Here is a 23,221-nt window from a genome sequence, read left to right as displayed (position 1 = left end):
GTACCAGGGAACACAACCCACTCCAGCTGACAACAGTGACTTTACACAACAGCAATAGAAGAGGACAATTTGCAAAACTCCCGGAACTTTTGGCCTTCTAGTGGTACAACCTATATACCAACCCCTGTGCCCCACCCCCCAGTTCCATTTCAAAATCACATTCCACAGGAATTAGGGCAAAATACTGAATTTATTCAATTGATTTGACCAATCACATTGGACAAAAGTGTTGGGTTTCATTAGCATAATGTAAAAACATACTTTCAACAGGACTACTTACATATTTTACAATGTTAAATATATATTTATATGAAAGATTCATGAAAGCATTTGATATAAGACATACACAGTATGCTATTTTAATATACAAATGCTTAAAAGAAAATAGAATTATAAGAATTACAAAAGTAGCATCATCAATAATTTACAAAATTTTTATTTTTCTTAAAGGTCACATTCTCATCCTTTGGGATGTACAGAAATTATGTGGTTTACACAGTTTTATCCACATTCAAAAACATCACGTTTTGAATGTTTTAAGCATAGCATGTACAGTACAAAATGTTTCCATAGGAACATAACAGAAACTGTCACTAGTGACCTGCTGTCAGATGACTCCTAATTCATCAGTTAGCCATTTTGAAGACACTAGTCCAGCATATTGGTACAATATTCAAGTTGTTCCATTCACCCAAAACATAATGAATTCAATTTACACCAGAATCTACCAACAAAGGCTCAAAGAGTTATATAATATTCACCAGTATACACAAAACAACTATTCTGAGTTAAATGAAGATCCTATACTTTAATAAGAACCAAGAATAGTAATTTTGGCTAATATAGTATCCTTGTGATTGGTATTTTTAAAATTTTGAGTAAAATGCACAGTGAATGGAATCAGTCAGCAGAAATGATCCTTCTATGAACTCTCAACTTCTTTCCTTGGAGTCACATCACCTGAGAATTGAGAACCTCGAGCCCTGGTCTACACCAGAGTAACTTCATAAATTAAATACACAGGGGCCCCCTGGAGTCACATTCATGAGTCATCGGAGCCCACCCTGTCCCCTAATAAATGGCATAATTCACTGTACAGAGTCACCAGGTAGAGTCAGCAGAACCAACTTCCAGGAGACAAATGCTGTCCCAGTTTAGAGCAAGCGCACCATGGTTCAGCCATATTCGAGCATCGGGGGACCCCGAACAAGGTTGAAATAGCCAGCCAGGGCCCCGAGGTCTATGTAGAGAGAACGCTGTCTCTTCAGCACCTCGGATTCCTCAGTGCTCCCGGTACATGAAGCATCTGAAAAGGGAAACATAGAAAAAATAAAAAATGATGATGAGGGAATATGTCAAATAATAAATACCTGTTCTGCCTGCAAAGAAATCTTTCGGGGCCTAATGAAACAGTGTTGAAGTCCTAAATCCTGGTCTTTGAACACTATGGGCATGTTCGTGCAATGTGACATACAGACCAAGAGTTCAAACAGGAGTCCATGAAGACCAGAAATTAATTAGAAATCCTGACTTATTTTCCAAGAGCCCAGATGGTTCTCTTTAAATACAGAAAAGCCAGAGAAGAAGCAGAAAAATGCAAACAAGTGTTCCAGGCTTGACATCTGTGTTTGGACCTAAATGGATTAAGAATGCCACAGATAGTTTTAAAAAAATGGAAACCCCACTCTATGCATATTCAATGTTCCTGGAATGCATGCAACTTTCCTAAATGGGAAAGGTTCCCAGCCTGCAAAGAGATTTTAAGCAGAGGAAGACAGAAATGCAAGTTGACTTCAAACTCGGTATATTATCTGTGCAGGGCAGTGCCATGATGTTTCTAGCCAAGGACTGGAGGGGTTTACCATAAATGAATTAAGCAAAACCCCATGCTTTACCAACAGCAAAACTGTCATGCACAATTTGTTTTTGCAGCCAAATGTTGCAATAAAGCAAGTTTTAACAAAGCAAGTCAGAGGCAATTCTACTGACCATGTTCCCTAAATTTGCACTGAAAATCTGTTATAATTTGGTGGTAAATTAGCCAATCTTTTTTTTTCTTTTTAAACACTTTTGTTAATATTCTTGCTAAAATTTTTTAAACAATGCATGGTACTCAAGAAATCATTTCCTTTTTTTCCAAGTGCTTTTATGAACTATGAAATACACCAGAGGTTTGATGAGGACAGAAAAAGAAGGGAAGGAAAGGGGCATGCACACAGGAAGGTGTCCCTAACCTGCGATGTTCTCGGGAAGTTCCAGTTCCTTCCTACTGTGCAGCCTCTTGCGCTCAAAGAGGGCAGAGTCCAGACTCTGACAGCGTGGCTGGTCCTCTCTGGGGGGGTTCAGGGCTTCGTGCTTTAGTAGGTCTGCTGCTCTCGGGCGGTGGTTGGGGTTCCTCTCCAGGGCGGCCTCCATCAGCTCCCTCATGCCTGGACTGCAGTCATCTGCAATGTCTTCCAGTGGAGGCGCTTGTTTGTGGATCTATCAATAAACCAGCTCTCTTAGCACCAGTGGTATGGAACTACACCTCCGCATGAAAAGCACTCTAGTAACAAGACCTGGAAAGTAATTCGTTTCCCACCCCTTGCCCTGCGGCAAATACAGTTCATAATCTTAAACAAGCTTCCCTTTAATTTCCTAAGGAAACTCAGTTAAACCCATCTTTTGGTTTAATGCACCCTGCTGTGTGCATGCTAGGTCTGAATATCAGGGACAGCTTCCTATCCGTGGTCACTAGGCAGTCATGCTGAAGTGTCTGCTCCCGAATCCATCAGAGATAAAATGGGAGCTGCATGTTCCACTACAAGCTAGGCTGGTAGGAAGATCAATAATCTAACATCTTCTTTAAAAAAAAAGTGTTCAGAGGACATACACAATTTCCTTGGCGGAAAGATTTATGCCACTGAGTGGTATTTTATTATTACATGCATAAAGGAATAGCATATAATTTATGCTCAATGCAGATTTTAATAGTAAGGTACTATTAAAATAGCAGTATTTTCTTTTTAAGAATGGAGCTTCCTTCCACCGGGTAAGAACTTGCAGCTGCCTCTCATGGGTGACCATTTCACCATTATGTTAGAGCAGCTGTCCCCAATCTGCTTGGCACCAGGGACCGTTCTCAGGGAAGACAATTTTTCCAAGGATGGCAGGGGGGCGGGAGGATGGTTTCGGGATGATTCCAGCACATGACATTTATTGTGCACTTTATTTCTATTATTATTACATTGTAATATATAATGAAATAACTATACAGCTCACCATAGGTTGGGGACCCCCATGTTATGGGATGAAGGGCAGCCCTCTCCCCTGCCCACAGCAGGCGGAACTCGCCCCCAGCCCCAGCCCAGGTTGTCCCCACTTACTATGTACAGGTAGGAGGGGTAGGCCGAGCGAGGGTAGCGCTTCACCCAAGGCGGGGTGCCGGTCTGCATGTGGATAAGCGTGGCCCCCAGGCTGTAGATGTCCGCTTTGGTTGAATGGCCCCTGCACAGAATTACCTCTGGGCTCATGTAAATCTGCAAAAGATGGAAACATCAGCCTGATTCCCCACATTGGTCTGGGTTTCCATTTCCCTAATCCAGTTCCAGAAACCTTGATCATATTTATTGCACACTGCGTCCATTCGTAAGAGAATGTCATTGTTGTGTTCCCTGAAGCTAAGGAGAAAAATGCAGGAGTTCTCTGGGAGCCAAGGCAGCTTTGGCTGGAGGAGTCTCTGCAGTCTGACAAGGAACACCTTTTTCTACAGACTGAACACATGGTTGATACGGTAGCAAAGCAGCCTGGAACCCAGAACCCGCCTGGGACTTCCGCTCCTCAAAGGTGTGCAAAGCACTGATCAGCTGTAGCCAATTTTTCTATTACAACACCAATTCCTAACATTTAAACGGATACTGCAAACATATCTCCTCACTTGTTTGTCATTAAATTGCTAACCCTCTATTATCTGTGGTGATAAAAGGTGGCAGAAGTCTATAGTCTATTAACACCAATCCCTTGGAAGGGAAGAACTTGAAAACTAACATGTAATATTGTCAAAATGACCCTAAAGAGTAAAATCTATGAACTACCTCTTATTTCTACCTATCATGTAGTCCAGTGACTACACATTAAATATATGCATATAACATAATATGCATTAAATTCATGCACATTAACACTGTAGAAGTTCTATTTGGTTTCATGAGTCAATTCTGAATAAGTAGGGCTGGTTTTATAGTTTCCCTAAGAAGTGTTTGTTTCTAAAGTTAGAAAAGAAAGCGAAAGATAGCGAGCACTGGTGACCAGTGATCTGTATTCATGGCAGTGCAGACACACAGCAGCTAATAACCTGATTATCTGTATTTAGCTTTAAGCAGTTTGTGTTAATATGTTGTGTCATGTGAACGTGGAGAAGGGGGTTAGTGCTCCCAGAGTATTTCAGAGTAAATAAGCAGAGACCTGGCTTACAAGAACTGGGGAAACTGCCCTGTTTCCCCACCCTAACCCCACTCAACTCCTTCCCACAACACACTTCCGGGCTGGCTTCCTTTCTCTCAGCAAACAGGCTAAACTGAGCTCCTTGTTTTCAAACTTTCCCTGCAGCAGAGACAGAGTATTTGGATCCTGAAGACTTTCTCACTCAACATAAGCACAAGGTGAAAAAGCAAATGCACAACGTTGTACCTACAGTCAACAGTAATGTACGCTAAAAATGTATTAAGAGGGTAGATCTCATGTTAAGTGTTATTACCATAATCAAATAAAATTAAAAGAAAAAAGAAAGAAATGCAGTGGGTATTTCTAACCGTCAACAGAGGACATCTACCTCCCTCCTCTCCCTCCCTGCTTCAGTACAGCAAGGATTAGGCAAAGCGTTTTCTGCTGCTGTAACCAGCAATAGCTGTGCACAGGTGGCTCTTGGGTTCCATGTGATTGACACATGGGCAGCATTTGGGGATGGCAGCACCCTGTCCAGCCAGGTGGCCAGGTGCTACCCACCCCTCGGGCAGATATCCCAGAGCTTTCTGGCTCAGAGCTCCTGCTTCCTCAAGTGCTACAAGACCCAGAACAGCCAGTATGGGGGGCATCAGGGCATGATGTCCAAGCGCTTTTCAGGCTGGTGGACTAGAAGGCACAAAACAGCCCTGGTGGGACCAACGTGAGGCTCTCTGAGAGTCCTGCACCCTCAGGCCTGGGCACCTGAGCAACGGGACCTCGATGTCGGGATTCCTCGATGTCAGGGATTGAGCCCCTCACCTCTCAACATGTTTATTAGAAAGGGAAAGAGACTGTGTGGGTATGTGATGATTCTGTGTTAACTTACAAAGGTAAAACCAGGCAGACTCAGAAGACAATAAGAACATTTTTAAAAGGATGAAGCTCTAAAAGTAATTCCAATTCATTATTCACATACACTGTTTATCCTTTCTCTGCACCGTATAACTCAAAAACAATAGAGTCGTATATGCCGGATTAACCCTGTACATGTATAAAATGGTTACAATAGAATGCTCTGCATAGGAATGCTTAGAGGAAGAGAGAGACAGATCACACGGAGTGACCAGTGTCTGTATGTATGAGCTATACTGCAGGGACCAGAAATCATCTTTGGCTACACAGGAGCCACGTGATCAAGGTCTAATGTCAAGCAGACCTGCACAGTTGACTTTGGCTAATTATATCTTACTGGCTCTTTAAGCAGGAGGAGCAAAGCAAGCTTGTGGAAAGAGTTCATTGGTGACTTCACAGCCTTGTTAATTATCAAACTTCAGCTACGGAGGACTATACAGATAGCAAATGCATGTCGAATAGAAGATAGTTTATAACTATAAACATCAAAGCCAGTTTTGCACTCCATAAAAAGCTATTTGCATTTGCTAAAAATAACTTGATCCAAATACTATTCAGGAGTGAAAAATGTTATTATTTCATTATCCAAGCATTCTGCTAGAGGATCCCAGAAAAAACCACGTCTTTCTTCAGCATTGCAAAACGTTTAGTTTGACCACACTGCCAGGAAGAGAAAGGTATTTTCCATTTTTAATACCATAAATACTGTATTTCTCAAACTGGCTCCAGGAAAAAGGGTGGAATGTCACATATCTGAACTCATGACTAATGCCAAAACATGAAGAAACGTTTTCCAAAGAAAACACGTTGTAAGCATTAAGTCTTATTAGATTTTCTGCTTAGGTGAAGTATTCTTAAGATCTTGGAACTAGGCATTCTTAAAAAAAAAAAAAAAGCCTACAGTTTTTTCTTATGAATATCATTCTGCTCAAAGACGACTACCAAGAGTCCTTTCTTGAGTACTGTCTGGGAATAACTCCAGCAATACCAGCAAAGGCAGGGACTTCTGCTGCTGCCCAAGAGAGCCTTTGCTCTCAGAGAGTTAAGAAAAGGCTTACAGAATCTTGATTTACAAGGAAGACAATTTTTTTGCATCCAGTTCAGTGCAACACACATGCTTGCCAGACTAAGGGCTGCCATCCGGTTGAGCACCAAGACTGACCCGGCAACCTGGAGGCCAAGGTGCATCCTAAGACTCACTCTATTCCCTGTGGGCACTTCCAGCGAAGAGGAGGGCGAGGGTGGTGGGGCTTCCCCCAGCAGTGCAAAGCGGCCAAGGAGGCAGCTTTCACACCATTTACCTTCCCCGTTGCATCTAACCCCAACTAATAATATATTGGTTTTATTAAAAAATTACATTGCAGTTAGACGTTAGGCTTAGACTCACAAAAAATTGGGTTCAAGTCTAGGATCCGTGCCCATCACAACCTGCTGTGAACCAAACTGTCACTCTTTCAATCATTTAGGTAAAGTTAAAATAGGTCCTCCCGCCAAAGAGTGGGGAGTGCTGGAGCACCACCGAGGCACGGTCCTCGCTGGCTCTGTCCTCTGCAACTCCCTGGTGCTCGCGGCAGCCTGCCACACAGCAAGTGCTCGACAGGTGCCTGCCAAATCAGCCAACCAGTCAGCCTAGCAACTCGGATGCTACATTAAATGTACGTTTTAGAAGCTCATGAATGCATTACACAGCATCTCATTTAGATCCAGTAAAGGCTTTCTTGTTTTATTTTGTTTGCATCACAGAGGAGGTAAATATTATAGCTATTTTCTATCTTTAAATAAGGTCTTTTTTGCTCACCACTTGAGGTTGATTATAGGATCCCTGGGATTGAAGATAAGCCTTTGTGGTCAGTCCTCAATAAACATTAATGACCATGACAATTAAGACTGTGATTGAGCCAACACTCAGTGAGATTAGTTATATCAGTAAGATAGTCACATAATATATTAGGTCTATTAAAAAGTTACATTGCAGTTAGAACTTAAGCTTAGACTCAGAAAGAACTGGGTTCGGGTCCAGAGTCTATCACTAGCTCAGTAACTTCAGGCACTTACTTTTAACTTCTTCACGCTTATATTTCCTTTATTGTAAAATGGGAATAATAACAGTATCTGCCTATAATAATAATAATATTTACCAATAACAGTGTTGTTAGGATTAAAAAATATAATTCATTCAAAGTGCTGAACTTAATATAAAGTTAACTATAATTCCATAATTGCTTTTAAAGCTGAAAAATGGATATAACCTATTTTGACATTACATTGTTTATAAATGCTTTATATTATATATAAAATAGATATTATAAATATTATATATTGTAAGTAACATAGCAAAAAATAATAATAACATGCTAAACTTTGTACTTGGCACAGAGCAAGTGCTCATTAAATTTGTTCCATTAATAATAATGATTTAATGCAAGGATTTTCCTTCAGTGTTTTGTCCTTCTGTCCCATGGTAATTCTAGAATATTTTTTTCTTTTTACTCCTAATAGTAACCATTTTTGTGTGACTATAATTACCTCTGTCCCTCGGAGGTCCTTAGGAAAGTAGATATCTTCAGTCATTTGAACACTTAGGCCAAAATCCACCAGCACGGCTTTTGTGGACATGAAGACGATGTTGCTGGCTACAGTGAGAAGAACATTTTTAGAATAAGATTGTCCATATACTCATACATAAAATGAAAGCATTCTCTAAAACAATAATGAATCCCAAATCAGGAAAGATTAAAATGCTTTCGCTAGTGAGAGGGGTGGATTCTATTCCAAAGAGGGGGATGGTTTTTGGTGAGAGTCTGGGTGAAAATCTACTTCAGATCAGTTGAGGACTCAGCCCACGTGGGTGTAAATGATCACGTTCATTAATGACGCCCAAAGGGCTTTAGTTTCAAATTCTGAGATACATGCCTACTATAATCAAGCCACTTTGCTAGAACATTAAAATAAAACAGCTATTTGTTTTCCCCAGTAAAAGCTGTGCTAGTCCCACTTTGGCCCTCGCTATTAAAGGCCGCAGTGGGTCTCTCTTGCCCGTTTCTCCACCACGGCTGACTCCTAGGAAGGAGCCACTGAACGCTTGTGTAATGACAGTCTCGGGGCGTTCCAGAGAAGGAGGCTGGACCCGGTCCCAATCCTCCCTCCCACTGGGGGTCTTCAGATTGCAAGGAGAAGCCCACTGCCCTCTAACTAGTCTCTTGGAGCCAGAGATACTCACGTTTAATATCATGGTGAATCACTTTCTTTGAGTGTAGAAAATCAAGTCCCTTAAGAACATGCTTTGTCACCCAAATAATTTCAAATTCCCTCATTGGTCCACAGCTCTCCAGTTTCTCCAGAACAGACCCTCCCTCTCCTGCTTCCATGAAGAGATGGACAGTTTCGCCCCACAGGACCGCGCCATAGAGCTCAGCGATGTTTTCGTGCCGGAAGCAAGCCTGGATTTCCACATCGGATGGCTTGAATTGATCTACTGGGATCTGGAACACAGAAATATGGGCAAGATTCTAAGCAATCTTAGAAATATGCAATATAGGTCAATGCACAAACCAGAAGGCAAATAAATGTGACCTGGCTGACACTGGACCACCCCATTACAATAACGTTCACCTCAGATCTGCCTGCACATCGTATCAGCTTTAGGTAAAAAATTCAAAACAAGAAAATTAAAAAAAAACAGTATAGTGAAGTATTATTTTAATTTGTTGTATAGAAATCCAACCAAAGTCATAAAATCATGAATGAATCAAAAGAGAGAGAATTTCCTATCTATTAGACACAAAATTTCCAAGGCACTTAAATTTTAGGATGTATTTTCAACATTTCAACTTGTTGTGAGATAAAATGAAGTCTTTGGTCCCACAGTTCATACTCTAGCAATGCATTTAAAATAAGCACCAGTGAGCCATTCTTTCCACGGAAAATCAGACAGTTATTAGTAAAGAAAGAAGTAGCACTTTCACTGAAGATAGACTTGGAACTATCTCCAAAATATAGTGTTAGGTGAAAAATGCAAGATGCAGAAGAGTACATATTCTATATTCCCATTTGTAAAAAGTTTTTAAACTGAACACACATATTTGCATGGAAATTTCTGTGAAGAGTACAGAAGAACCCACATACAGTAGTTGCCTCAAAGAAGGGGATCTTATACTTTTGAACGTGTTTGGGGTTTTTGATCATCCATATGTTTTTCCTTTTTAAGAAAAAATGCAACTTACAAGTTAAATATAAGGACTACAAGGAAATCAAACCCACAAAGCCATTGTATATTCCCCGGATTTTGAGGATGAAACTGAAAAACAGGACACTGTGGTTCTAAATCTTTGCAAAATGCCTCCAGATTTTTTTTTTTTTTTTTTTTTTTTTGAGACAAAGTCTCGCTTTGTTGCCCAGCTAGAGTGAGTGCCATGGCGTCAGCCTAGCTCACAGCAACCTCAAACTCCTGGGCTTAAACGATTCTACTGCCTCAGCCTCCTGAGTAGCTGGGACTACAGGCATGCACCACCACGCCCGGCTAATTTTTTTTTTTCATATATATATATTTTTTAGTTGGCCAGATAATTTCTTTCTATTTTTAGTAGAGACGGGGTCTCGCTCTTGCTCAGGCTGGTCTCGAACTCCTGAGCTCAAGTGATCCACCCGCCTCGGCCTCCCAGAGTGCTAGGATTACAGGCGTGAGCCACCGCGCCCAGCCCAGATTTTTAAAAAGAATTTGAACATGTATCCTCTAAATGCAAGCTTCAAATGGCTTACTGTAACTCTTCTTGTTTTTTTTCCTTTTAATAACAGATACTCTAGCAAATTTTTATAAAGGCATACATGAAGCTAACATATTATTGGTCTTCTAATTATGATAAGAGAGACTGAGACATAATATTCAGCAATCGAAAGTGAGTGTATTTTCATTTGCTGCACTGTTAAAAAATTTAATTAAAGCAAAATAGACATAATAAAAGTGTAACAATAATGTCAAACTCAATGAATCATTAGCTGAACATACAAATAAATGTAACCTCCACCTAAATCAAAAACTAGAATTCTACTAGCACCCAAGAAACCACTTCCTAGTCACTGTTCCTCAAGGGAATCCACTATCCTGATATCCAGTAGCACGGGTTTGTTTTGCCTGTTTTTGTCCTTTATATAATGGAATCTTATATAGATCTTTTTTGTGTGTCTGGCTGTTCTCAACATAATGGTTATAAAATTCATCTACACTATTATAGTTGTAAATCATTTATTCTCTTTGCTGTCTAGTACTCCATTGTGTAAATATATCCTATTCCAGCGTCTGGGAGGTTGCAAGTTACAAATCATGCTGATGTGAACATGTGAGTACATATTAACAGCTTTCGGTTTTCGGTGACCACGTGGACATGCCTCTGTTGAGTGCACCTACAGAAGAACTGTTGGGTCACAGGGTGGGTGAATGCTCAGCTTAGGTAGATACAGTTTTCCAAAGTGGCAGCACCTTAGCAGTTACTGTTTAACAAGGCGGGATGGGGTCTTTTCAATAATTGGTATGTTTAAATTCAGCTCTTTAAATCTGCAGTCCTGAGAAGACTTTCTCCTGTTCGGTCTCTGCTTCTCTGCCTGGCCCCTCCGCAGTGAGCAAGAGGGAAGGAGCAGCGCATAGATTTGCTCTCAGGTTGCAGGATAGCTCCCTCCACAGTAAGCCAGTGCTAAACAAGCACTTTCCTTTTAATCATCTAGATTAAAATCAACTACGCTCCTAAGTAGAGATTCAGGAGCTGAATGAGCCCAGGCAGCAAACAAATGCTCTGGGGCAAAGCACCCTTAGATAAGATCTAGTCAAAGGGTGAGAACCTTTGGTTAACGCACAAGAAACACACAGAAGTCAGAATGCCAAACATGCAGTGCGGGTAGTCTGGTTAGAAAACACATACCAGTTTACACGCCATCCTTTTCTTTGTCTTTGTATCTTGTGCTAAGTACACTTTTCCAAAGGCCCCTCGAGGAATGAAGTCAGAGCCAATATTCCTGTAAGTCAGTTTCCACGGGATCAGGAGAACATCAGAGTCTATTCGGTAGCGTCCGTTTTGAGGAGTGATGACCTACAACAAAACACAAAATGCAGGAAGGTGAGAATTTCAGTAAAGTTGGCTTTCCCTAAGACCCTCCCCTCCCCATTTGGAAACTGATTATTTTCGAAGCATTTTTATACACAGTGCTTGAAACTAATGTCACTGAGTCATCGTAACACTGTATAGAGACTATATTTAGAGGTTGAGCAAGTCAGAGAAAGCATGTAACAGACACACGTCCCTGGTCAGACCTGGTCACATTTCCATCTACTCGTGAGTAATTCATTGCCAAATAGAACTTAAAAAATGATTTATCTAAGGGAGCATGACTACAGCGACCAAAAGGCTGAAAATAAAGATTGCATAAATAGGAACCGTGCCTGCAGGTTGACTTGTTTCTATCCAAATGTGCGAACCTGTTAGTCCGCATAGCTGTTACTCACACATGATGCACACACAGAGAGCGTGGAAATTAACCGACGATCATGAACGATTCTGGAAAACAATGTGTTACGCCAGAGCTATGAGTTGACAATGCCATGTAAATAAAGTAAGGGCAGAATTGCTTCTCATCTCCTTACTCATTTAGTATCCATCGTGTGCATAACAGGTGCCAGGCACTGTGCTTGGCAGAGGAGGCCACGTGAACGTGAGGCAGGTGACCCTGACCACCAAGAATTCACCAGCAAGTAGACACTTAGAACTAGAGGTTTCAAAACCAGTGAACTAAAAAATTAAAAGAGGCATACCCTGATAGCAATGTGGGTTACATGGGTGTGTGCACTTGTCAAAACTCATCAAATTGGGCATTTGAGATCTGTGTATTTTACTCTATATTAAAGCATATCTCCATTTCAAAAGAGGAAGAAAATTAAGAAGAAAAATAATTATAATTAAATTTAAAACAAATGGCCGGGCACGGTGGCTCACGCCTGTAATCCTAGCACTCTGGGAGGCCGAGGTGGGAGGATCGTTTGAGCTCAGGAGTTTGAGACCAGCCTGAGCAAGAGCGAGACCCCATCTCTACTAAAAAAATAGAAAGAAATTATATGCACAGCTAAAAATATATATATATAGAAAAATTAGCCGGGCATGGTGGCGCATGCTGTAGTCCCAGCTACTCGGGAGGCTGAGGCAGGAGGATCGCCTGAGCCCAGAAGTTTGAGGTTGCTGTGAGCTAGGCTGATGCCATGGCACTCTAGCCTGGGCAACAGAGTGAGACTTGTCTCAAAAATAAAAAAAACAAATTAATATGGTAGTCCACAGAAAATACAATCTGGAATATGTGCCTATAGAATGTCTAAAGTGTTCTTTCAAGGGATAAAAGGTCTCAGGAATACCAGTTTTTCCTAAATGTAATTAGTAATACTACAGCTTCAGATTATGAATTCAGGAATCATAAAACTATCCAAGGGCCAGCCTTGGTGGCTCACACCTGTAATCCCAGCACTTTGGAAGGCCGAGGTGGGAGGATGGCTTGAGGCCAGGAGTTTAAGACCAGCCTGGGCAAACAACAAGACCCGTCTCTACAAAAAAAAACATTTAAAAATTAGTCTGGCATGCTGGTGCAGGCCTGTAGTCCTACCAGCTTTTCAGGAGGCTGAGTTGGGAGGTTTGCTTAAGCCCAGGAGTGCAAGGCTGCAGTGAGCTATTACGATGCCACGGCACTCCAGCCTGGATGAAGGAGTGGGACTCTGAGTTACTTCAAGTACAGAGAAGCTGCAGGGGATTGTGAGACAAATTCCCAAATCCACCACGTGGGCAAAGAATGAACTCCTGGTTCATGCACAGACGCACGGGGCTCCTCGCTCGGCTGCTGCCACGGGAATAGTTGTAGTAACTGTAAGGACCATTCACCCAGCATCATCACTGCTAATTTTAGCTACACATCTCACGAACAGATGTGTCCACTATTAGTCAGGGAATGAACCAGAGAATAACTTTGATGCCTAGAAATGTGAAGTCACTATATTTAAAAACTAAATATTTACTGAGTGCTTCTGCTGTGGGGGACCCAGCATGGGGCCCTAGAGAGAACACAAGCGTGTCACCTCTAGTTGCCGGAGGCCTCTTTTGGCAACATGCTGGAAACGTAGTGAGTGTGGTCCCTTTGCACATTTAGACAGAACCCTGCTCATGGCACTCAGTGACACTTGTTTTCTGCCCCCTTCTTGTTATGAAATATTTATAGACCCAACTGCAGCGCACCCTGCAGTTATGCATCTCAGTGTTTAGTCCCCTCCGTGAAAGTTTCATCCAACCTGAATCTGTTGTAACCCAACCTGAGCCAGTATCTGCCACTCTGTCCAAGACAGCCAAGGACAACAACAGCAGCGTGTCTTGAGAGCTGTTAGCAATCCTGGCGCGGTGCTTGGTGCTTCAACACATGGGCTCATCAGAGCCCACAGCGAGCCTCTGGGGTAGGTATTGTTCTCATCTCCATGTCACAGATGAAGAAACTGACTTCAAAAGGTTAATGAACTTGCTAGTCGATGTCAGAGCTAGGATTTGAACTCAGGTCTGTCTGACCCCGAAGCCACAGCTCCTAGTCTTTGGGTAAGAGTCTTTTTTCTTCCACAAGACTATAATTAAAGCTTAGGTATGATGAAAACCCAGGTATTAAAAGCCTGGTTACTAAAACAACCCAATTATTTATATGTTTACGTATTTACTGAGCACACCTTAGCCTTCTCTTCCTTACATGAAATACTACAAGTTTCCTCAACCTGTGCATCCTGGGGACCCCCGTCTGAATGCCCCACGATTTCTCCTCTGATGATGGGACCTGAACTTCCAGCTGCCAGTCCTGACAGGTTGCAGTTCTGCCACGTCCTTGGTTCCTCCTCTGGCCTCAGACTGTCTCTATTTGCATTTGAGATGCTTTTTTTTCTTCTTTCTAAGGGCCTACCAAACAATCTTAGGGAACTGTGTGTTGTTTATCTCTGCCAATTCTTTAACACACCAAAGCCATCTTTAAATGCAGATGTTATAAACAAACTTCCTGTTTCCCCATCCAGATCACTGTCGTCTATACTGAACTGGGCACCAGCGCAGCAGTTAAGAAAAATTCTTAGGTACTATAGTAAGAATAAATTCCATAAGTGACCTGTGTGTGATACGGCTGCTAGGAAACAGGTGTGATCCTGGGTCCCACTGACACAGGCCTGCTACCTAGAACGAAGGCAAAGCCACTCGGTCCTACTCCGCTGGCCACAACAGGTGCAGCCCCATGTTCAGAGTCTGGGCTGCAACACAGCATTGATGCAGGCTGGAGTTGGGGGGGGGGTACCACCCAGATGACGAGGAAAGATAACACCACAACACAAATGTTCACGAAAGAAGTACGATCGGGGGAACATGCAATTTTTAAAATATTGGAAGGACTGTCATAAGGACAAGAAATAACAATTGTATACAATAACTACCATAATGGCTCACTTGCTGTGTGCAAGAAGGTCACACACTGCAAGTGTATTTATTATTTGTTCCCAAAAACAAACTATGGAGTAAGTGCTATGATGTTACCCATTTTACTGATGGGTAAACTGAGGCATAGAGGAGCGAAATAACTAGCTCCAGGTCACACAGCCAGTCCGTTTCAAAGCTGAGCAGTTTAATTCATTCAAAGGTGCAGGCTTCACCACTACTCATCAGGTACACCTTTTTATGCCCAAAAAAGTAGGACTTGGACTAAGAGATCAGAGATGGATTTGCAGTTCCATATAGGGAAGAACTTTCTTGCAGTCAGAACTGAGCAAATATGAAACTCAATGTCCCTGGATGGGATGAGCTCCTGATCGCAGAATTTCAAGCACAGACCAAAATTCTCCACTAATTATTGGACGAGATGAATGGGCTGAATCGAGTGTCAGACAGAGGGCTGGACTCAAGTACCTTTAAGGTTTTTTCAACCTTAAAAGAAGGTGGCGAAGCCACGACTCCATGACTAACCCCTAAGGAACGTCTTCAGCATCGCACACCCACAGCTATGAGTAAATCCTTCAGGGCCCTTCAGCTCTCCGTAAAAGCACAGAGACTCGAGGGTTTGGGACCCATTCTCAATTATTCATCCCCAGCTCAGGTCGTGAGTCAGCATGGACTGTAAATTACTCGTAGCACTCTTACGCAAAGCCATTTCTAGGTTCGTCTCCTGAAGCTTCTTCCCCAAGCCTTGCTGGATAATAGCAGAATCTTGAATAAATATCATTTTTAGGAAAATAGTGCATACTTACACACACACAAATTACCACCCAACATCCCTATGCTTCGGGATAGTTCTGTAATTCCTGGTTCTCCAGCCTGTCTAACTAACTCTGCGGCGCTGTGGCTGTTGGCTGCCTGAATGCTCCGGGCGCCTCCAGCCCCAGCACATGCCGTTCCCTTCGCTGGGAACACGCCCCACTCCATCTGGCTGACTCCGACTCCATGTTTCAGACCTTGGCTTAGGCAGCAATCCTTCTTGGAAGCCTGTGCCGACATTCTCCCTTCCCTTTACCCACACTCGTGGCCGTGAGGTTCTCAGAGTAGCACACTGCACTATAATTATTTCTCCCCGGCCTCCTGCATGCACCAAGCGGTGCGCTCCCAGGGGTGCAGACTGCTCAACACTGCGACTCTGGCTCCCAGAGAAGCACCTGTCCCGCTGTGGCTGTCCTAGCAAACGAGTGGGTGAACACTCGATGAAAGTTTTCCCTCCTTGTGTGGATACGTTGTACAGGTGGATTTTACCTGAGAACCAATCTGTGTGGGGTAACTAGCTGTTATTTTCCAAGCCAAGAGACAGAGAGCAGCAAATCAAGCCCAGAAGAGTCAAGTGTGGATAGGAGTGGGTAGAGGGTGATAGGAAGAGAAAGGTCTTGAAACGGGTGACTCCAAGAGCACCACTGGTGATAAACGGGAGTCAAAAGCAAGTCCTGCGTCCTTCACCGTCCTGTCTCGGGTTGGCTGTGATCAGACGTGACATTCCCAGGCCAGTGTTTATGAAGCACAGAGCTCTGATGGGTTACTAGCAGTCAGGGGATGTATCTTATCTTTAATGTCAGTGACAGGACAGTCAACCACAGAGCTGAGCTACATAACCGGGCACTTTAGAGCCATCAACCACTGGGTCTGTTTGCCTAGTGAAGCCGGGTCTATATTCCTGTGCATTTTAAGGACCTTGTCTTATTCCAAGTCTTCTTGTTTCATATTTTATATTCTTGATCATTTTTTAAATAAAAAAGTTTTTTAAGTTTTAAGATTCCTGCCTTTATGATATATCCTATTCTTAAATTTTCTCCTTAATTATGCACTTGTTCATTTACAGAGCGTAGGCTCCTGGCAGGTAATGACATTTTACTCTCACCCTTTGCTGATAGATCTTCTCTTCCTTTTAATAAATGTCTCAGTTTCTCTCCCTTTCCAATTAGCCTTCCTGTTCCCACTTCTTAAAAACTTCAGGAGGCTCTTTCTTTGTATTCCTTATAATTTTCCTGAATTTGTTACTGTACTTTCCCAGTGTAGCTCTATAGCCCATCTCCTATCAGTCTGATGGGCTAGGGGAATGGCCAAATATACTTAAATCTCTGCATATTAATAAGCAACAATCATTTGTTTATTCTGCAGTTTTTCATTTAAGATACTCATTGTAACAAATACATAAAAAATGAGAGAAATACACAATTATGGTCCTCATTATAGACATATATATTACTTTGACCACGAGTTCTCCAGCTATCCTTTAGCTAAAAAAACCAAGTATTGCTCCTAATTCAAATTATTACTTCCTATTTAATAAAAAAAAAAGTAATATTCTGAAGGTAAAGTACTTAGCCAACTACTAAATACAGGTTGGTATATCCAGACCAAAGCAGGTCACACAACAATGCAAAAGGTAATTTTGTTCCATATGGAGCTGTAGTTGAGCACAACTGGCTTCGAACAAACAATTCACTACATAGCTGACCTAAATTACTGTGTTGTTTTTAATTAAATGAGTGTGGTATGCAGAAACAAAACAAAACAAAATAATCAAGTACTTTGTCTGGACTCTTCACTCATTTAGACATCCCCTCGATATGAGCCATTGTGCCATTCAGATACACCAAAGAAAAGGGAGTCACTTTCATCCATAAACATGTTTTATAAGTTACCACCTACTCCTTTGCAAATTGTTCTTTTTAAAAAAGTTAGATTACCTTTAGCCAGCACCTACACTCACCTCTGACATACTAAAAGCCTGACAGAATCCCAGGCACACCTAAACACATCACCTGATCTACTGTTGTGGCAACAAAGTGTTGCCACATTATTTTGAATTATTTGCATACTTGGGATAACTAAGCAAACGTATCATTTGTCATTCATACTTTGCCAATTAAAGAGAGTGAATCTGTGAATAGCTATTTTCTGCCTACAAACTACATTTTGCAAGAACTTACAGTAGTCAGTATACATTTCAAGTATACACATAGTCACTAGTATGACATTTCAAGGTGCAACAAGGAGCAAATAATTCAGCCTTCAAGAATATTAATTAGAGACAAAGTGTTTATTCCCCTCTCAGACACAATATTCTCATTAAGCCTTTCTCTTCTGGGCAACTGATGAGATTTTAAGTGAATTATTAAAATAAGATATATTTCTCTTCATTATCTATTTGTAAACTACTACTAAAATATGGTCAAGATGCTTTAAACGGAACTCTTAATGAAGACTTTTTTCTGCATCTTTAACATGGAGGTGATTCTTACTGATAATTACATTTTTAAAAATCATACCTGGCAGCCAGTCTAAGCCAAGTTCAAGTGTCACTCTGCATTAAACGAAGCTGAGTTAGTAAAGCTGTGCACACAGCACTCAACTGAGCAGAAGAAAACATACCATATTTAATAAAATTCCAGATTCTTGTGGTCGGTGTCCATAAAAATGCTTTGCAGTGTTGGATATGTGGTTTGCAAAAGCGAGCAAATCCTCCACAGTTCCATATCTGACCGACGACAACCAAGGCACCTCTTGGCCGCTAAGCAGCACAGATTCCGCACGCTCCTCGTTTTGATTACTGTCTTGACACATGGTCATCAGACCAGGTTTGTACACTGCCGGCTCTTCATTTACATAAAGATTTTCCATGATGTCTATCACCTCGGACATGTTTAAATGTTTAATTAATAAATCAATTTCTTCTTTATTGTCACTTCCAGTGCTCATGTACTCCATCACTGTTGCGCTTTCTGCAGAGTCTACAAAACAAAACACAAATCGTTTAGGATGTTTGTACTTGTGTTCAAGACCAAGGGGAAACTGACATACAAGGATTCAGACCAGGCTTCTCTATGCAGAAAATGAGGGCCCTGTGTCAACTGTGTGTGTGAATTCCAGTTGACAGTGCAGAGTTGAAAGGGACCTGAGATAACCTTTCATCCAGCTCACTTGCAGAGGGAAACCTGAGAGGCCAGGGCTTACTCTAACTCACAGAGTCAGGGGCACCAGCTACAGCCACCGAAAACAAACTTTCACTCAACATAAACACAAGAAACAACAGCTCAGGAATCTGTGAAGAGCTCAGGCTGCTGGCTCTTAACAGCTTTCAACCTTGCACAACCCGCCTATTCTCTGTAAGAAGTACTATGGCTTTTGTTTTTTGTTTTTTTGGTTTTTTGCCTCCAGTGACTTTAAAGAAAAAGAACTACTTTACTAAATTCAGGGCCTGAAAGCCAGAAAGCCTGTAAAATGGATTTCAATCTAAGTCAATTGGATGATGACAGGTCAAGTTTCAGGAATCACTGTGATGCAGACGAGCTAAACAGCTCATTGGGAGGGAGCCAGGGAGCCTTAACTCCTAGTTCTGCCAGTGACAAGTATGATTTAACCTATGATTCCGCTGTCCCCTCCTGAGACCAGAATTCTTTAATAGTTCAAAGCAAATACCTTGAGGGTCCAGAAGATTATTTTGACATCTAGGCAAATGACCTTCTCAAGGCTGTAGGTAGTACAAAGAGAACAGGAGAGCCAAACCTACCATAAGCAAGATGTGGCTACAAGCAACTGACTATATTAGCAAAACTTGCACTTCAACTCTTAAGTGCAAATCAGCTGCCACACCTGGGGATCTGTAGATGAGAAAAACAAAGTAACACCAGGGTCAAAAGTGCCACAGCTGTCACTCAAGGACTTCAGAACAACTCCATTACAAAGCAGAAAAGATAAAAGAATCTAAGAGATCTAAGAGAATTTTGAAACACATGTCTGCTTAAACCATTGTGCTCCTGAAAGCACAGCCTCTCTCTGAAAAGATAACTTAGGTTCTTAAAATCACAAGTCTTTAACACGCACAACACTCAGTGCTAAAGCCACATGCCTCCGATCAACTTGGAGCTTCAGCTCAAAGCTCCAGGAAATGTCCCACCACAGGGCCACCTACATGCATGACCCAGACATCTGCCTCTGAGTAAATTTCACCCACACAATTTAGTGCCATCTCTACCTTGCTCGATGGTCATTTGCTGATGAACAAATTGTGTCTGAGCAAAACAGTCTAGCATCATGCAAGTTCAACATTCCTCTAATCTCAGACTGCTTGGGGCCAAATCTCAGCCCCCTCATTTACTGGCTGCGTGACACTGAGCAAGTACCTTAACCTTTCTATACCTCAATTTCTTCCATCTCTAAAATGCAGGTGGTTTTGCGGTGGTCCTAAGGATTAAATGAGTGCAAGTGCATACGGTGATTGGCAGAGTGGTGCACAGTGAGTAAGCTGTGTCATTTGCAGTTGGTTTATGTGCAAGAGAGAGAAGTACTGAGTCAGATTCCTGGTTTTGCATATTCTTCATTAGTCTCCTTTCTTACCTCCAAATGGCATGTGGCTACCTATTTCCCACCCCCTTCTACACAGCAAGCTTTTAAAGATTGTATCTAAAACAAGATGCAAAGGGAAAAAAAGGCAGAAACCCATGAAATGCTTTGACGACTGTTATCACCACAGTTAAATCTAGAATGGGAGTGGCAGCTCCCTCTCAGAGATCTCACACATCTTTGAAGGAGATTTTGATTTAGGTTCTTGGAGTCTGTTGAGATAGAAATGGAACTTCTTAGGGTCATGGAGGAACATTTGACTTGAATTTCACTGAGTTTAGTTGCAGTTTCTGCTTGCAGAATTTACCGGGAAAACAGAAGTTAAAACAAAAACAGCCTAATTTGGGGCCCCCGTGGCTGAAAGGATCCAAGTTACTTATCAAATGATGACTTCATGGAAAATAAAGGTCCCAGTCCTAACATGACTCAAGAAAGAGAGGAAAATACTTCATGCAGTTAAAATTCACACAGCTGATTGTGAAAGACAAGTTTTGGTTTTTAAATTCTGCAGAAAGTCTCAAGCATGTCTATGTAAAACCTAAGAGCTTCTCACACATACACACTCTCTCTCTCCCTCTCTCACCCCTAAACTACAAGTTGGAAAGAAAGCTGGGGAGGAAAGGATAACAGGGGACGTGAGGAGTGTTTGACACTGACACTTTGGGGGGGGGGCTGCATTAATTCCTTAGCAACATAGGGCTCCTGTCACGCAAATCTGTTCTCCCCAGCAACCTGGTTGACCAATCTGCCCACTACATGCTCCTGCACAAAACCTCAGCACTTTCCGGCCTTGATGAAGCAGACAACATGCTAATGGTTTCTGACTTATTCATGATCAGTACCCACCTAGAGAAAAAGTGTGGCTTGTGAAGGTATTCCAGTTTGGCAACAAAGACTTTTATAGGATGATTCTCCCCCAACACAATTCACAATAAAAATCCTCATAAAATTCTTACTTCCTAGCAGAATAGAAAATTACACCAATTTTAGAAACGAAGAGATGTGCAAATATAATCAAAATTGTTTAGTGCAATTTATTTCAGAAATCAGTAATAAAATCACAAGGAAATCCTATTCCTAAACATCAACTTAGTACCCTTGGCTACTCCCATCTACATAAACAAAATTTCAGTGTTTTCTGGCAACAATGTGAAAGTGGCCAATATTACAGGCACCAGCTTCTGCCTAACAAAGGATGATTATATCTTGGGTACTTCCCATTTAAAAGATCTTTCTGCCAAAATAGTACATTGCCCCTCGGGGCACAACTCTAATATATTTTTGTTCTCAGAAAGCCCAAGTATGATATGCATTGCAGCCACACAGAAGAATTGCCACTCTGCTCCAAAACCTCTGGATGCCTCGACTATCCAATTTTCCTTCAAGACCAAGTCCCTAAGAGCCATCTTCCAAGATGTGATGCACAGAAACCTCACTTCATTCGGGAGAGTTGCCAGTGTCAGCTGGAATTGGATTCTACTCCACTTGGCAAATACTACTCAGGTGTAAAAAGCAACTACATTAGCATTTCTTTCCCTGTTGTATCAACAGCAGCCTTTTATGCTGGACCAAAATATGTCCTCCCAAAAGTGAAACAGACGAGCATTGCAACGTTTCACTTAAAGACAGCCAGCGGCGGCCTCCCCTGCTAACTTTGGGGCAATTCCTGGGCGAACTGTGTTTCTTTCTAATCTCCATTCTCCGCCCAGAGTTAGAAACATTTCGGAGTTTTGACGTCGCACTGTCACTGGAAAACAATTCCTGTGAAACAACTTTTCTTCTCCTAGCATTCTTTCTTACACCAAAAGCCCACTATTCGTGTTCTGCTATGATCACCCTTTAGTAACAGAATAGAGTCCGGGTTATAAGCATGAAATCAACTTTCAATCATTCAAAAGGCTCCCTGCTCCGTCAATCCACACCCCGCTCCCTTCCTCCCGGCCCTCAAAGCCAGGGGGAACCTTGCAGGCTTGTAAATTATGAAAGCACCGATCACTTGGGCGGGTCCTCCGGCCTCCACGCCGCACTCACGGGTCCCGGCAGGGAGAACGCACCGTCCCGGCGGCGTCTGCGGCGGGAGGCGCGGTGACAGCGGGTCCCGGCCTCCCGGCGCGCTGCCCAGACCGACGCTGCCCGGGCGCCGGGGATCCGGGAAGGAGGAGGAAGAGGGAGGAGTCTGCACTCCGTGAGACCCTTGCGCAAGGTGCTTTCCAGCTGTGCCTGGCTGCAGTCAGCTACTCGCGCCACGGACACGGGCGCAGCACGGGATCCGGGCACGCCCCCACCTCCCCGAGCCCCAGAGTTACCCCTCTGCCGGGGGCACCCTCCAGTTCTGGGTGGGAACCCCCAGGGCACCCATGTGGCGCACGATCCGCAAGACACCCCGAGCCCCCAAATTCTGGGTTACCTGCGGCCTCCGCGCCGCCCCGCAGGCCAAGCGCTCCAGTCGCGACCCCACGACGACTCGGAGCGCAGCTAGGGGATGGTCCTCTGGAGCGGGGCACGCCGGGCCCCCGGGGTCCGGCGGCGGCAGGAGCGGGAGCCAGGGCGACAGGCCCCAGAGCGTGGCGCGTCGTCCGGAGCCGAGCGGACCAGTGAGCCCGGGGCCGCCCGCGCGCCCAAACCGCCCCGGTCGGCCCCTGACTCACGGCGTCTGAGCCGGCCCAGGGGCGGCGCAGCGGAGGCCGGCCGCCGCCTCCCCGCCTTTTCCATTTCCCCTTTCTCTCCGTAAACAGAACGAGACTGCCCGGTGGCGGGGCGAGCCGAGCCCCCGCGCTGGGAAATTCCGTGCCCCCCTGCCCGCCGGGCGCTCGGGCGGGGCGGGGGGCGGGGCCTGGGAGGAGACGAGCGTCCCGCGGAAGGGCGCGGGGAGGGGCGGCAGGCGGCTTGGGGTGCAGGACAGCAGCTGCGGCCTCCGGCGAGGCTCGGGGACACTGAGAAGTTTCCCGGACCTGATAACTGCGCGTACTAATGGCGGGGTTGGAAAAGGTTGCCGTGCCCTTGCC

At 43.3% G+C, this 23,221-nt stretch overlaps 1 protein-coding gene across 6 annotated transcripts; it reads right to left on the bottom strand.

The window, feature by feature from the left end:
- Window positions 1-216: 216 nt before the first annotated feature.
- On the bottom strand, window positions 217-23,012 carry MAP3K8 (mitogen-activated protein kinase kinase kinase 8). 6 transcript variants are annotated; one of them, XM_045532979.1, is made up of 9 exons: window positions 22,206-22,354; window positions 21,063-21,175; window positions 18,246-18,604; window positions 11,247-11,414; window positions 8,555-8,816; window positions 7,861-7,967; window positions 3,366-3,518; window positions 2,235-2,481; window positions 217-1,306 (listed from the first exon to the last, which is right to left on the bottom strand). In XM_045532979.1, the coding sequence occupies exons 3-9, from the start codon at window positions 18,579-18,581 to the stop codon at window positions 1,176-1,178; spliced, it is 1,404 nt and encodes a 467-aa protein (XP_045388935.1). In that variant the 5' UTR covers window positions 18,582-18,604; window positions 21,063-21,175; window positions 22,206-22,354; the 3' UTR covers window positions 217-1,175. The 6 variants fall into 6 exon arrangements, with proteins under 6 accessions (XP_045388935.1, XP_045388926.1, XP_045388954.1 ...); XM_045532970.1 differs by lacking the exons at window positions 21,063-21,175; window positions 22,206-22,354 and adding an exon at window positions 22,624-23,012; XM_045532998.1 differs by lacking the exon at window positions 21,063-21,175 and having other exon boundaries at window positions 22,178-22,354.
- Window positions 23,013-23,221: the final 209 nt, after the last annotated feature.

Source organism: Lemur catta, chromosome 1 (assembly GCF_020740605.2).
Source record: "Lemur catta isolate mLemCat1 chromosome 1, mLemCat1.pri, whole genome shotgun sequence".
Taxonomy (NCBI): Eukaryota; Metazoa; Chordata; class Mammalia; order Primates; family Lemuridae; genus Lemur; species Lemur catta.
Note: the sequence above shows the minus strand (reverse complement) of the source record. Positions and strands in the feature narration are given on the sequence as shown.

Excerpts from the sequence above, each read along its gene's own strand:
- MAP3K8 (XM_045532970.1), bottom strand. The coding sequence starts at position 18,581 with ATGGAGTACATGAGCACTGGAAGTGACAATAAAGAAGAAATTGATTTA. Across the intron at positions 11,415-18,245 it reads CTGGAATTTTATTAAATATG|GTCATCACTCCTCAAAACGG; the intron begins GTATGTTTTCTT and ends GTTTTGTTGTAG. Across the intron at positions 1,307-2,234 it reads ACTTCCCGAGAACATCGCAG|ATGCTTCATGTACCGGGAGC; the intron begins GTTAGGGACACC and ends TTCCCTTTTCAG.